The sequence below is a fragment of the Podarcis filfolensis genome, assembly GCF_964270895.1.
Source record: "Podarcis filfolensis genome assembly, chromosome: 5".
Taxonomy (NCBI): domain Eukaryota; kingdom Metazoa; phylum Chordata; class Lepidosauria; order Squamata; family Lacertidae; genus Podarcis; species Podarcis filfolensis.
Genome location: NC_139608.1, coordinates 79007078 through 79022880, shown reverse-complemented (window position 1 = coordinate 79022880; position 15803 = coordinate 79007078). Strand labels below are relative to the sequence as shown.

General features: G+C 47.3%; 1 protein-coding gene across 3 annotated transcripts in view; it reads right to left on the bottom strand.

Annotated features, from left to right (window-relative positions):
* MAT1A (methionine adenosyltransferase 1A) overlaps positions 1 to 11192 on the bottom strand; it is a 33719-nt gene extending 22527 nt beyond the window's left edge. For all 3 annotated transcript variants that reach the window (XR_014548307.1, XR_014548308.1, XM_083614830.1), the window contains exon 1: positions 7508 to 11192. Coding sequence is in view for 1 of the 3 variants with exons in the window: in XM_083614830.1 (XP_083470956.1) it covers positions 7508 to 7607 (100 nt within the window). In the remaining 2 variants the exon portion in view is untranslated. The remainder of the gene's footprint in view (positions 1 to 7507) is intronic.
* Between the last annotated feature and the right edge of the window lie 4611 nt (positions 11193 to 15803).

The following is a 15803-nucleotide window of genomic DNA, read 5'->3' as shown; positions in this document are numbered from 1 at the left end:
TGCCTTTTCAAAAGATCCATCTTTAATACTGGATCCCCTTGACCCTCCCCCCTTAAAAGCAATTCTGAGATCCCCGACAGTAGACAAAATCACTGTGTTGAACTGTTCCATCCTTAAATCATGAGAAAGGGTCTTGTTCTTTGTTCTTCTCCTTACCCAACTCCTTCAGGACAAGGGACGCCACCTTCTCGGTGGTGGCCCCAGAGAATGGAAGTCCATCCCTATAGAAACCCACCTGGCATCTCTCTCCCTTTCCTACCGTAGGGGAGGTCAGCAAAGACATTCTTACTCTAAGTGTGTGTTTGCGGCAACTGTTTTCTCATTCTGCCACTGTATTTCACGATGATCAGTTCATAACATTTGTCATGGCAACTATTCTACAGTTTCGGTTAAATGGACTGAAATGCATGGCATCGTGTTTTTGTTCTAGATTAGGAAAGGAAACTTGGAATATTTCGGATGAAATTCAAACAGACGTTAAACTCTGGAAGGAGGGGCAGTGTGTTTACATTGAAACATTAACAGCGCCCGATTTTTAAAAATTTCTTTTTATGTGACAACCTGATATTGTCAGAGCTAAGTGAGATGACACCGACTAGTCATTTGTCCTAGCTGCCATGTTTGTCCAAACTCACTGTGTGCTTTTCTCTGATGTTGCGTCACTGGGACACATGCGCTACACTGCTACAAAAAGGGCCTTCCAAGGTTGACACTGCACTTCTCAGAAATCTGTTGCAATAACTAAAACCCCAAACCTGGGTGATTATTTACCTCATCTGACAGCTGTGAAATTTTGTGTAACCAAGCTGTACCCTGGTCCCAAGTGTGGGTAAAACATACTTACTTGCCTGGGGAAAGTGATATGTAAAGACTAGGCCACAATTTAGCAAGTAATTAATCAAGAGGATTTAACAGCACATTCCTAAGCATGTCTTCTCAGAAGTCCCAGAGTTCAGTTGGACTTAATCCCAGACATGCATTTAAGAACTGCAGTCTTAATTGTGGCTCACGCTATGCTGGGTTGCAGTTTGTTTCATCCAGTTTCGCTTTTTCACTATATAATATTGTTCCCCAATTGCACAGATGACCTAAATGTATTCCCCACCCCCACCCCACTTCTAGGAACTTTCATCTGGTTTGCTTGCAGAATGGGTCAGCTTATATATCTGGAAGAAGCAAGTGGTAGACATTTTTCAGTCTTACCCAGGAGAAACTGGACTATCCAGTGGGATGCCTGTCTTTCGTTTGCATCACTCACCTGGTCGCTCACTATCAACCCTCCCCTCCCTTAAGGAAGGCGGATAACCACTAGAGGAAAAGTATACAATTGCACATTCCTTCTGTTGACTGCTGTCTGCTCATTTCTCGTTAAGGAAAATACTGTAGATTTTGCACAACTCTACTTGACTCACACACACACCACGGATCAGTGACAGGAGACCCCAGGGCCAAATCCTGCCCTCTGAGGTGTACAAGCTGGCCCAGATACAGGAGACATGTGTGACAGGTTAAAGGAGGGTAGTCATGGACCTTGCAAAACTGTGGCTATCCAGACACATAGACTGTACAGGGGAATTAGTGTATGTGGGGAACACCAGACAGATAACAAACTCTACTGTGTTATTTTGATTATATTGATGGAACTGTGGTTTGCTTCTTTTTCTGATGTGTTATTGTTGTGAGTCACACAGAGCTCAGCTTTGTTGTTGGGAAAAGCAGCATACAAATATAAAATAAACTTGCAGCTCTTGCATATCCCAAACCAGTGTTACCCAGCTGTTGTTGGACTACAATTCCCATCATCCCCAACCATTGGTCCTGCTAGCTAGGGATGATGGGAGTTGTAGTCCAGCAACAGCTGGAGACCCAAGTTTGCAAAACCCTGTCTTAAACCTACTCTTGCAGCCAAATTATACCTTCTTTGGATTTCTGGAGCATCAGTGTTCTCCCTAGAGCATTACAGTCTTTCATGCACACATCACTCAGGATCTGAAAGGGGGGGGGTGACCAGAAGGCCAAATAATCCCATTGAACTCCAGTTATCAGAAGATCCACTGACAATCTTGGAAGCCTCCAAGAATCTAGACAAAGCTTCTTCTTTAAAAAAAAACAACTCAGCCTAAGCAGTAAACTTTAAATAATCCTGTTTATTTCAGTGGGAGAGAACTGGGCATATGTTTAACTTCCCTATCTAAACATGCTTTAATTTGAGAGTTCAAGGTTTGGACGTACCATTAAGCAGAGAAAGACAGCTTGGGGATTCTAGAGAGGGAACTGGATCTCAAAATAGACCAGTGCACTCTGGCAAAAGGGAACAAAAACCTGGCCTTACAAATAGAAGAATCAAGGTTGGTTGGTTCATACATTTCATAGCCATCACTTATTGACTTACATGTGTGAATGGACCTTCACAAATCTGAGACCACTGATACCACAGAAACCTTTGTCAAGTTTTCTATTCAGTATGGCCAGCAGTCAGGGATGATGGGGAACTATAGTCTACCAAGAACTGAAGGGCTTCAGGTTCCCCTCCCTTAACGTAAAAGTTCAAATGTCATTCTTAGTGTCTATAAATATAATGTAAGAAACAGGATCAGCCAGCGTCTTGGCATCACTGCCACTTAAGGAAAAAACTGATGGAAGCCTAAGGTGCTGGCAGCCCCATTAACTGGACAAAAAATGTCTCCTCGGTGTTGTGGAGTGGCAGAATTCTCCCGCAGTCGCCAGAGGTTGTTACATGCCAGATAAGAAGTTGGCACAAGATATCCAGTTAATGCATCGAGAGGGGGAGCAAACTCTGGTGCGACCTCTCCCCCATCCAACTGAATGCTAATAACTAAACGAGTTCTTCTGTTTTGTTTTAATTCCTGTTATGTACTGAGTTGAATAGGATCCAAACTGCAGCAGTCTGATTGGTCCTAGAACAATAGGATCCAAAAGGCAGCAGTCTGATTGGTTCTAGAACAATAGGATTCAGAATGCAGCAGTCTGATTGGTCCTAGAACAATGCAGCAGTATGATTGGTTGGCAGGAACCACCCAATCATGCTCCAGATAAAAGTGAATCCACAACCTGATTGGCTTACAGTAGCTTTCACCTTCCTCCTAGAAGCCAAAGGGGTCACCGAGGAAGAAGACGCCAAGAAGAGGGCAATATTCTTCAGCGTCTGCGGAGAGGAGACGTTTGAAATCGCCCGGGCTCTCCTTGCGCCTGAAGACGTTGCTACTGTTCCATATAAAACAATAATGGAACAGCTGAAGGGGCACTTTTCGCCACAGCCCTCAGTGGTGGCTCGTCGAAATGCCTTCTACGCAAAGCGGCAAGCCCCTGGGGAAACCATAACTGGGTTTGTGACCTCTCTCCGCCAAGCCGCCCGGTTCTGCAACTTCTCAGAATTGGAGAACATGCTTCGTGACCGCCTCGTCAGTGGCCTGAAGGATGAGAAGCTGTAACGACGCCTCTACGCTAAGAAGAACCTAACGTTCCAGGTCGCTCTGGAGGAGGCCCTGGCAACGGAAGCTGCCGAGAGCTCGACGCAAGAGGCACGGCCGAGCCAGCCGTCCCAACCGAGGGTCCACCACGAAGACCTCACCGACGACTCAGGATCCAACCGGGAGGAGGTGCACCGAGTACAGCAGCGCACTCAAGCAGCCCACATACCACAGCTGCCTCGACGAGAAGGAGGGAACTGCGCAAGCTGTGGAGAAAGTCACGAGAGGAGGACCTGCCGTTTCCGTAACGCAGAGTGCAGGCAGTGCAGAAAATTGGGACACATCGCCCGGGTGTGTCGGGCTCGGCCCACCCGACGCCAGGCATCAGATGACCAATCCAAGAGCCCCAGGTCCCGGGGCCCAACGCACCAAGGCAACTCGATGGAGCTCACGGACTTCCAGGTATACCAGTTGCCCCACCCCAACATAGAGAAAATTTATGTAGAGGTACAGATAGAGGGGGCCCCATGCCGCATGGAGCTTGACACGGGTTCAACTCTATCCATAATCTCGGCAAGGACCTTAAGGAAACTGTGTCCTACTGGGGGTCCCAAGCTCAGGCCGGCCCCATTCACCCTCCGGGACTTCACCGTGGTGACTGACCACAAGCCGTTGCTTGGCTTGTTTGCCCCCGAAAAGCAGACCCCCCAAATGCTGTCTCCTCGTGTCCTCAGGTGGTCAATTTTCCTTGCCAGCTACCAGTATGCACTGATTCACCGCCCTGGGAAGGTGATGGGCCATGCGGACGCCCTCAGCAGGCTACCACTACGGGAAACAGGCCCCGACCCAGCACCTGCACAAGAGGTTATGAGCCTGGAGCTGCTTCCCGACCGCCCCATTCAGGCACAAGAAGTTGCACACCATTCCAAGAAAGAAAGGGTCATCTCCCGGGTCCTGGACTGGGTGTGGAGGGGATGGCCCAGCAGCAGCCCCGGGCCAGAATTCACCGGCTACACAACCTGCAAACATGAACTGTCGGCCCACAAGGGGTGCCTGTTATGGGGAAGCAGGGTCGTTGTTCCCCAGCCCCTCCGCAAAAGGGTCCTCACAGCCCTACACGAGACACACTCAGGGGTAGTAAGAATGAAGGCCCTTGCCAGGAGTTATGTGTGGTGGCCGGGGATCGATGGAGAGATAGAGGCCTGGGTCAAACACTGCCAGGCCTGCCAAGAATCCCGCCCAGATCCCCCAAGGGCCCCAGTCCAGTCCTGGGAGTCCGCCCGAGCACCATGGTCACGCCTGCATGTGGACTTCGCTGGCCCCTTTCAGGGGAAAACATTCTTCATAGTGGTGGACTCCTACACCAAATGGCTGGAAGTCACACTGGTACTGTCCACTTCTACGTCCGCAGCCATCCGAGTACTACGCAGGCTGTTTGCAACCCACGGGCTCCCTGACACTCTCGTCTCAGACAACGGGACTGCATTTACGTCAGGAGAATTCCAAACCTTCACAGCGCAGAACACCATCCGCCACATCCGTTCGGCGCCATTCCACCCTGCCACCAATGGCCAAGCAGAACGCATGGTGCGGACCACCAAGGACACCCTTCGCCGCATGATGCAAGGGGATTGGGAATACTGCCTTGCCACATTCCTTCTAGCACAGCACAGCACCCCCAGCTCAATGACTGGCTGGAGCCCCGCTGAACTACTAATGGGTCGGTGCCTTGCAATCAGATTGGACCGCCTTCACCCCGATAGAGCTCAGGATGAGGTAGTGGTGGGGGAAGGCAGGAACCCCCAGACCTTCGAGGCCCAGGACCCAGTGTACAAAAAGAATTTTGGGGCAGGCCCTGCATGGGTACCCGCCACAGTCACCAGGGTCACTGGCCCCGTGTCGTATGAGGTGCTAACAGATGGGGGGCAATGCTGGCGCCGCCACTGCGACCAGATACGGCGACGATTCCCGGGAGAAAACCAGGAGGAGGAGGACAGGTCAGAGGAGTCCCAAGGGAACAGTGGGGCAGTTAGGCCCATAGAGCAGCAGGGGCAAGCAGGAGAGGCAGAATCAGTAAATACAGAGAGGACCCATGAGGCCGAAAGGACACCGGAACCAGAACCACGACTGAGCGAGCCGGTTGTGCCAGACCAAACAGCCCCATCACAGCCAGCATCCTTGGAACACGAACCAGAACCTGAACCCCGGACCAGGGAGCACCCCAGGCCGCAACGCACACGTAGGCCGCCGGCGTACCTTGAGGACTATGAATGCGACCTCCCGGGCAGGACTGGAACTTAGAGGGGAGGGGTGTTATGTACTGAGTTGAATAGGATCCAAACTGCAGCAGTTTGATTGGTCCTAGAACAATAGGATCCAAAAGGCAGCAGTCTGATTGGTCCTAGAACAATAGGATTCAGAATGCAGCAGTCTGATTGGTCCTAGAACAATGCAGCAGTATGATTGGTTGGCAGGAACCACCCAATCATGCTCCAGATAGAAGTGAATCCACAACCTGATTGGCTTACAGTAGAATTCCGGAATTAGCCAATCATGTGCAGCCCATTGTGTAAATAATGTATATAAAGCAGATGCTTTGAGGGGACTTTCATTCATTCCTCCTCACCACTATGAGCTGAATAAAGAGCATGAAATCACTTTGCGACTCTGAGTATATTTCAATTCCGCTGACTGTTACATAATCAGAAGGAAAGGCCTGAATCATGCTGAAAGATATACAGTGCCAAATACACATCTGAGTACCTCAAACAGCTCTAATACGCGCGCATGCATGCACATACATACACCGGCCTTGTCCAAAAGATCATTTATCTGTTTGTATTTGCTGCAAGCACGTCGCAAGTCTCAGACTTGCCAGATAAAACAAACTTGAGCTGGAATGTTGGCACAGATAATGTCTATTCCCTTTTCTTTAAAAAAAAGTTTCAATTTGCCTTGCTTTTACAATAATTAAGAAAGAGGTGTGAGGAACCGGTCGCTTTGTGTATAGAGAGGAGGAGGCCGGATAATATGTCCTACCATCATGCCCAGCTGCTATGGGCAATGATTTACAGTTTAATGATATAGCAAGCATGTGGGAGAATTCCACAAGGTCCACTGAAATATCAGATTAATGCAGCCCCCAGCTAAAGGGACTAAGTTCTGTCAGTGTAGGAACATACAGATCTATTTATTTTTAATAGTTACACAGAAGTTTTAACTGGGAGGGTGAATCATTTGGCTTACGAGCTCTTCTGCATAACTCCAAAATATGTACACACAAACCAAGAGGAACAGGCCTAATAAAATACACTATCTTAACAATTTTTTAAAAGTGTGTGCACACCCAACTCTTGTTCTCTGGGCGTCTCACTGCAACAGACACAGACGTTCAGTATTTTAAATCCCATTGATTTCAAACTGGCTGCAATCCTATGCCCCTTTACTTGGAAGTAGGCTTGGCAGAACTCGCCAGGATTTGCATCCTAGAAAACTGCACAGAATACACTGTGTGTCATTAACACCAGCGAGCCTTTAGAAGCATGTAACTTTGGCTGGATCGTGTCCATCAGTGCCAGATCTGGAGCTATCAAAGCTGTGGCATGGACATTCCTGATGGGATTGTTCTGAAAGGTGCACGGTCAAATCGCAATACAGAAAGAACTGCAGTGGCTAGCAGTGGTTTTCGAAGCTATGCCCCCTGGGGAATGAATCAGGGTCTGCAATGGCATCCCCGGAGAGGCTGCTTTTACCTCTCACATGAGTCAACAGCAGGTGAAAAGAAGCCCAAAACTTCGGCTGCGTGCATACCATCAATTTAAAGCACGTTTAAAGCACTTCCTCCGCCCCACAGAACGCTGGGAATAGTAGTTTGTTGCGGGTGCTAAGAACTGTAGCTCGGCGTGAACTACAGTTCCCAGATTTTGGGGGGTGAGGGGGACATACGTTAAATGTACTTTATAGACACACGCACGCGGTATGCCTCCCCGCCCCAGCGCGCTAAAAAAAATAAAATACTACAGGATCTCCTTGCAACCTTTCAAAACGAGCTGCAATCCCCTGCGCCAAGTCCTTACCTGGGTGTCCTTCCCCTACCGATTCCGATGTAAACATGAACGTCCCTTCGTCTTCATTCAGTGTGTGGTCGCACAGGCTATCCAGCGTCCCATTCATCATTTTTGCTCTCTTTTCTCCCTCCTTCCTGTTAACGCTTTCCTCTGCGTAGGGAAGAAGAAATCTCCTCGGAAAAGAGCAGCGCAAGAGATCTGACGTTGGCAACCTCTCCCTTGGAAAAAGGCAGCAAGGCTGCGCTTTATTTAAACCGGCGGCTTCGGATTACACCTCCCAGTGCGTAAAGCGCAGGCTCCCCGAGGGCGCGCCGGAGACGCACACGCGACGGAAACGGCGGGTCTCCCCCTGGCTAGAGCTGTCACCCCGCCCGCCTCCAATATATGGAAAAGCGAAAGTGCCTCGGCGATCATGTGAGGAGATCGGGAGAGCCCATTTCCTCGCAGGGGAGAGGGGGAAAGCACGCTCCAAAAAGGAAAAAAAAGTGTGCGCGCGCAGGGAAGATCTCTCGCACGGATCAGGAGAATGCCTTTGTCTGCGCCCCCCTGCGGATCTCAGCCGCTCCTAAAAGGGCTGCTCTCTCTCTCTCTCCTCATTTTCTTTCGGGGGGAGGAATGCAGAGGAAAGTTTGCCGAAGTTTGCGCGCTTCGCGGTTGCGTAACAGAAATGGCAAGGGTCGGGGAAACTGGCTTGGCTCTTTGCAGGAAGCGATGGGAGATGGATTGGTCTGAGATGATGCAATATTCGGAGCGGTTGTGCCCAGTTATGTAACTTTCCTTTCTCCCTCTTCGACGATTCCCCTGCTATCTCCTGAAACTATAATCTTCCGTCTCAGGGGCATTTTTACCCCAGTGGAAGGGAGGAGAAAGAGGGTTTTTTGTGTGTGTTTTCAAGACACCCTGAAATTTTGGGCAACTTCGAACTATAGTCTCACTATGGTGTGGTGTTAGGGCCCCAAACCCAGGCTGCAGCTGGCACTGGACTGCGATGCTGGCATCAGGTCTTGTAATATGTGTGGATGAAAAAGAACTGAAACATTGCTCTGGAGCTGGTTCACAAGGACTGTCCTGTTCTCACTGTGTTCAGCCAGATAACTTAGGAGCTGGATATGAGCACAACAGCAATTTTTTCTCCAGCATCTGGTATCCAGAGGCACAAGGAGGCCAACTTGAATAAAATGTTGTTGAGGGGGGGGCAGGTAAGCCCCTCTCCACAAAATTGATCACAAGATATGGCAAACGTGCACCATTTGAATGGCAATACCCTTCGACTTGGTGGGGAGAGGCAACCCCCTAAAATATTTCGGGGGGGGGGAAGGAATTTCAGTCCCCAGAAGTTGGCTGCTATGCAGAAGCATATTGCTTCTGATAGTGGATGTGACATAGCTGCCACTGATAGCTTTATCCTCCATGAATTTGTCTAATATCCTCCTTTATCACGTTGGTGGCCATCAACACATTCCATAGTTTAACTATGCGCTTGTGAATAAGTACTTCCTTTTGTCTGTCACGAACCTTTCACCATTCGTTGGGTGGCTTTGTGCTTTTGAATTAAAGAGAAAATACTTTCCACTATAGAAAAGTCATCTGCTATGCTTGTTCTCTGAATTTCAGTTGTGTAACCATGTTAGTATGTTGCAAGTGTTGCAGCACCTTGAAAGCTAACAAATGTTATGGCATGGCACAATTCGCAGCCCTAGCTAGGAGAAAATGTTGGGGTAAAAAATGGGCCACATTAAAAAAAAATTACAGGAGAACAGGTTTAAGTGTCCTTCCTCATATACCTCACACATGAATATGTTTTGAGACCTTTTAGTACCTGGAGATATATGATGGAATTTGCCTTGGGGTAGGAAAATGTCCCCCAACTGTGTTTTGTTTTTCAGTTTAGGAAGGCCACTGTTCTGCACCGAATACAACTTCTGAACATTTCCCCAAGCCAGCTCTATATAGGGTGCATTTCTGTACTCTAATCTGGAGGTGACTGAAGTGGCCAAAAACTATTTCTGAGATGAGGATGTAGTTGATAAACCAGCTGTGTGGCTGAAATGCTTATGGTTCTGGGCAATTTCACATGACCTGCTTATTGAGTATTCCTTCTGACACATCTGTGGGGAGGTTAGGTGAAGCTGCATCAAAGCAAGCTTTTGAGTTCTTTTTCCCATTACTTTCCTTATCACTAAAAGCCTAGTCTTTGGCAGAAGCAGGTTTGTTATGCAGGTCCTGATCAACTATAATTGTGTGATGTACATTTGCTAGTCTGTGACTGAATTCCACTCAAAATTGGCAACCGTCTCCCCCCTTCTCCCCCCAGGTTCCTCCTTCACATCTGCATGACTGGAGCAGCGTTGAGAGAAACTACAGAGTACAAAATGCTCCTCTGCTACTGCCAGTAAATGCGACTCAGCCCTTAGGCCTGCACTGAAAGGAACGCACATGAATGCAGCCAGAATTAATTAAATGTGTGCATAATTGCAATTCTGCTTTTTCAGGTTTTCCAGGTTTTCCCTCTGTCTTTGATCATTAAAGCAGATCTCACAGTTTCTGTGCCTTCTGCACTGTTCCCCCCAAAAGTGGGTAGATGTGAACTGACACTAGTAATTTTTTTTTGTGTGTGATAAGTATCTGGGAAATGTTACCATTCTTCTAAAAAGGACCTAGACCGTCTCTAAGAAATCTTTGCGGGTCAAGCCTTGGACTGCTCTGGAATGCAGTCAGACCAAACCTGTCAGGGAATCGTTGGGGGATAACAAGATTGGTGGGCCTAACTAAGGGCCCATCTACATAGATTCACAAAATCCAGATTTTCAGTATTCTGTCATCTATAAATCTATACTTGAAAGCCTTGTATTCTGATTGTATGCTGAAAACCTGTTTGAATAACCCAGCATTTCTGGATCTACTCTCCACCTTTCCAGAATCTGCAGTGACCACATGCTGGTTGCTTGGGTGGAGATGTGTACAGGGGACTCTGTTTTGCTGTTGATCCACCTGTAGTTTGGATGGGTCCCTCTAAATGCCGCTTGTTGGAAATGGTGGCTATCAAGTGAGAGCCCTCTGAAGATGGGTACCGGTAATTAACATTGATGGCTAGACCATGCTTGCTTAATGTAAGGTTACCAGATTTTTTTCAATGAATTCAGCCGGAATGAATGGATTTTGTCAGGGGCTGATTTGTAAATCTGGGGACTGTCCCCGGGAAACAGAGACGTCTGGTAACCTTAGCTTAATGAGTACTGATGGCTGGTGGCTGCCATTTATTTCACATATTCCATCTGCTTGGGTCTGATTAGGTTAAGGACAGCTTGGTTGTCCTGAAAGAGCTTGAAGACTTCACAGCTGGCAAAAAGCAGCTACACTGGGAGGGTTTGGTTAATGCATGCTCATCCTGTTTAATGATTAGCAATGTGCCTGGTTGCTAGCCTATTCCTCTGTGCTCAACTTGTAAACAGACCTGTATTACAAAAGCACCAGGTGTCCATTGAATGACCATGCAAAAAGCTGACCCTGCAACTTCCGTTGAAACATTACCAAGTAAGATAGCATGGAGGATGCTGTTCTGACCATGGACACTTATCTAAGTCCACCTCCAGATTGTCAGAATTCTGCGGGAGGGATTCAGGTACCTACGCGAAATTTAGATTTGCATTAAAGCGCTCTGTTGCAGCAAATACGCTGCAATCAACCTCCCCATCAACATATTGGAACAAATGTGCAATAAAAAAACAAAGTCTAACCTCCTGTGTCAGCTTTTTGCAAGCAAATCAGGATGAATGCTTGTTAAGCGCTGGAGGAACCCCAAGCCCATGAAGGACCTCCAGAGATACCATGTATCCAACTATGCTCTTTCGGATGTATAAGAGAGCAGCTTATGATGCTGTCATACAGAGCTGCATATCCATATGGGCCATTAACAGCAGCAGAATTGCAGTAACACACCTGAGAAGCATCTTAGTGTGACTTTCTCCTGATATACGGTACACATCTTTGTATGCAATTTTTCCTAACAGAGTATGACTACAACCCTCTGCCCACCACCCAAATAGATTTATTTTGTAGCTACTTCAAAGGATCCAACTTGTTCCAACTTTCTTTTGAAGCAATTCCACCAACTGGTAACAAAGCCAGAAATTTAAAACATTAGAAGAAGGAGAAAGCCGCTTGTCAAACAGATCAAAACAGTTTACGGGAGTTGAGGGACTTTAGACATTTACTTTGCTCAAATGACCTGTGCAACTTGTTCTGGACAAGGTGAACTTTAAAGGGGCTGGTGTGCAAATGAAGTAAAAACAAGGAAGGATCCTACATCTGGCAGATGTTCGCTGTTGCTTTTATATTGATAATATTCCTATTATTGACCATGTCGCTTGCTGACAGGGAGTCCTTGGAATTGAATGTAGGGGCATTGAACTCAACAGTGACTGTGCAAGCATTAAAGCAAAACACTGCTCTCTGATCCCAGCACATGCCTGGAAGCCCGAGGTGTTTGGCCCCCAGAGCCAAAGGACACACACCTTCCAGATCCTCCAAGTGTCCCTATTTTCCAAGGATAGTCCCAGATGTACAGAAGCCATCCCGGTTTCTGACTTGATCCCGGAATTTCCAGCTTTTCCTTAGGACGTCCCTATTTTCATCAGAGCAATGTTGGAGGGTATGGAGTTATGTAACCCTTAAGCCTTTAGAAGAAATCTGAACGGAGCCCTGTATAGGGAGGTTTTTTAATGTTTAATTATGTTTTAATATATATTAGAAGTGGGTGGGGCATTATTATTATTACTGAATAGGGCATCCCTATTTTCATCGGAGAAACATTGGAGGGTATGCCCTTCCCAGTCTGCGTTCCCTGTCCTCAGGCCACAACCCTCAAAGGCCCTGATCTGTGCTCTCAGGTGTGTTTGTCTGGCTCTTGCCTGCCTGGATGGATGGAGAATACAGAAATGTGAGGTGTGGTTGTGTGTGGAAACCTATGTGCTCAGTAATGTTGCTCCACTCACTTTTGCTCCAGGCCCCACCTGCCACAGGTATACAGCACACCCACCCACCCCAGGTTGTCTGTGAGGGAATTTGGTAATTTGCTGCTTACCATCCAGGCTGCCAGGTGTTTCACTCTGTTCCTACTAAGACCTGAACAGCCTTGCCCTCCTCTGAAATATTTTTAAGTGTGCACACACTCCTGTTTTTCTGCTGCCACATGGGCCAGAGCGTATTTCCCCTTATTCTTGCTGATAATGGGATTGTTGATTCACTGCTCTGACATTTTGATACTGATGTTTTATTATGAAGCTGATTTGAATTATTTCTTCTATAGATAAGGTTGCATTGGTTTCCCCGCAACATGCTTTCTTGCAAGCCTTTTGGAAAGCCATATCCCAAGTGCCTCTCCCTCACTGTATCTTTTATTTTGATCCTCGTTCAGTTACCTTGAAAACCAGGTGACACATAACGTAAATCAACATAGGCGGAATGGGTGTGCCAGTTCTGCTGCTCACTGAACTGAGTGAAAGTGCCGAGGATACGGGCAGATACTGAAAAGTGAGGGACCGTAAACAGAGAACAAAATGAGCAACTTTTGTCCATTTGTATGATGCAACTTAAAAAGAAAAAGTTCAGGGCATGAAGATCAGCAGCAGTGACAGAGGTAAAATGGAAGACTTTGACGAGGTGACATAATGGTATTACTTTGCCCTGCTGTATTGGGAACCACCATAGCTCATTGGTGGGTTCTCTGCTTTGAATACAGAAGGTCCTTGGTTCAATTCTCCGCTGTCACAGAGCATGCTGGTTAGCAATCATACTGTTCAAAGTTGGAGTTAACGCTTTATTAGCAAAAAACACGATATCCACAGACTTGGCTGAGTGTCTGGCCTAATGAGCAGAACAGCTCATTCCTGGTGGTCTTACTCCATGGAAATCAGTTGCTGAAACTGATAGTCCCTGCCTCCTCACAGCCATCTAAGTCCCCTTCTCATCAGGGCTTTTCCCAAGCAACCAGAGTGAAATATACTCAGAGTCGCAAAGTGATTTCATGCTCTTTATTCAGCTCATAGTGGTGAGGAGGAATGAATGGAAGTCCCCTCAAAGTATCTGCTTTATATACATTATTTACACAATGGGCTGCACATGATTGGCTAATTCCGGAATTCTACTGTAAGCCAATCAGGTTGTGGATTCACTTCTATCTGGAGCATGATTGGGTGGTTCCTGCCAACCAATCATACTGCTGCATTGTTCTAGGACCACTCAGACTGCTGCATTCTGAATCCTATTGTTCTAGGACCAATCAGACTGCTGCCTTTTGGATCCTATTGTTCTAGGACCAATCAGACTGCTGCAGTTTGGAGCCTATTCAACTCAGTACATAACACAGAGACTGCATCTGTTCATCGTCAATATCTCCTTCGATACTTTTGTGCCTCTTCTGGTTCTGGGAGACCAGGGAGGGTTGGAGCTTGTCGCAGCAAGAGAAAGAGATACCCATGATCTTCACCAACCTGACTCATCTCTGCCTCTTGGCCTCTCTCCTCCCACCCACCTGCTTCAGCTTCTGCCTCTGATTCTGGACTTTCCTCTGTCACAACTCTCCCCACTCACTAAGCCCTGTTACATCTTCAGCTTCTGACACCTCCTTCTCCAAGTCTTTTTTGTCTTGTCCCTCTGATCGTCATCCCACCAGCACTCCCCGGGCTCTGAGCAGTCTTCCCTTGGGGGTTCCCCAGCTGGTCCTCCCACTATTCCTCTGTGTCCAACCAGTCCATGACATCCGCATCTCCAGGGAGAGCTTTATTTTTTAAAAGCCTATCTTTTAAATGTTGTATTTGTATCTGTCAGTGCAACCCACCTGTGTGTGGATGAGTGAAGCCGCAAACTGTGGAGTCAGCAAAGTGGAGGTCCAGCTCACACTCATTCCCAAAGTGATCATAGGGGGCTGTGGCTGAGCTGGGCTCAGGGGAAGAGTGTATCCTACCAGGGCTTTCGCCCACTAAACCTCATGCAAGCCCCTGTGATTGACTTTGTTGGGGCTGGAGATCTAATAAAGCTCCGGCTGTGCCAACCTCCACTTCTACGCAGATGGCAGAAGATGTTCCTTCCCCAAACCATACCACCTGTATCTCTTAAAAGACAGGGGAGAGGGAGGAAGAGCAAAAGTTAGGATACATCCTATTGCTTTGCCCCTTTGCAAGAAATGTGGGAGATATGGGGGTGCAGGAAGAAGAAGCCTTCTTTCTTCTCTTGGGTATCCCTTTCCAACCATGATGAGTTGTGGGCCCTATTAAATATTTGGCCTGGGAAGGGGAGGTGTCCAATATTTCAAATGTTTCAGTATTCCAATATTCCAAAATAAGGAGAGTTAACAAAGCCAGTTTCACCAACTGCATCAGTACTCACTTCCAAGTGCTGTTAAATTTAATTGAATTCCTTCCATTTAACTTCCATGTTTGCTGTTACAAATGAACGCTCTGCAAAGCACGCTATGCTCATAACCGGTCACCAGTGCTGGTTTCTTCACAAGTTTACAGTTATCAGCTAAATAAATAAATCCACCCACTTCCCACCCCCTTTTTGCCTCTGTCTCTCCTTCTGATCCATGTACAAATAGCAAAAACAACATTGTTTGAGATAATAATGAACCAAGAGGTGTGCTGCAATGCAGCCAATAGCCAGTGTTCAAGAGCCTGTTTGGGAGGTGGGGTGAAAACACAAAGGAACGATTGGCCGGTTTCTTCCCACACACCCAGAAACTCATCTGAGACACAGCTGCAGGGAACTGGAGTTGTTTGATGTCACAGAATGTGATTTATTTCTGTGATCTGGGTCTGCGTTTGCTACTTGACTCCTCTCACTTTCATCCTGCGGTTTCTTCCCCTGCAGATCCTATTATCAATCAAGCCTCTTGCATTTAACCACAAACACATTGCCTAGTGAAGGACTGAAGAAGTGCATTTTATCTGAGAAGAAAGCAAAATCTTTTCCCACAATCGGATAAGATTATCATGGGAGTGTACAAACAGCTTCCCAGGTCATGCACAAATCCGGTGTCTAATATATACCTATATATGGTTACTGAGGCATGTGAGTCAATGAACTTTAAAGGTAAAGGCAAAGGTAAAGGGACCCCTGACCATTAGGTCCAGTCGTGGCCGACTCTGGGGTTGCGGCGCTCATCTCGCTTTATTGGCCGAGGGAGCCGGCGTACAGCTTCTGGGTCATGTGGCCAGCATGACTAAGCCGCTTCTGGCGAACCAGAGCAGCGCACAGAAACGCTGTTTACCTTCTCGCTGGAGCGGTACCTATTTATCTACTTGCA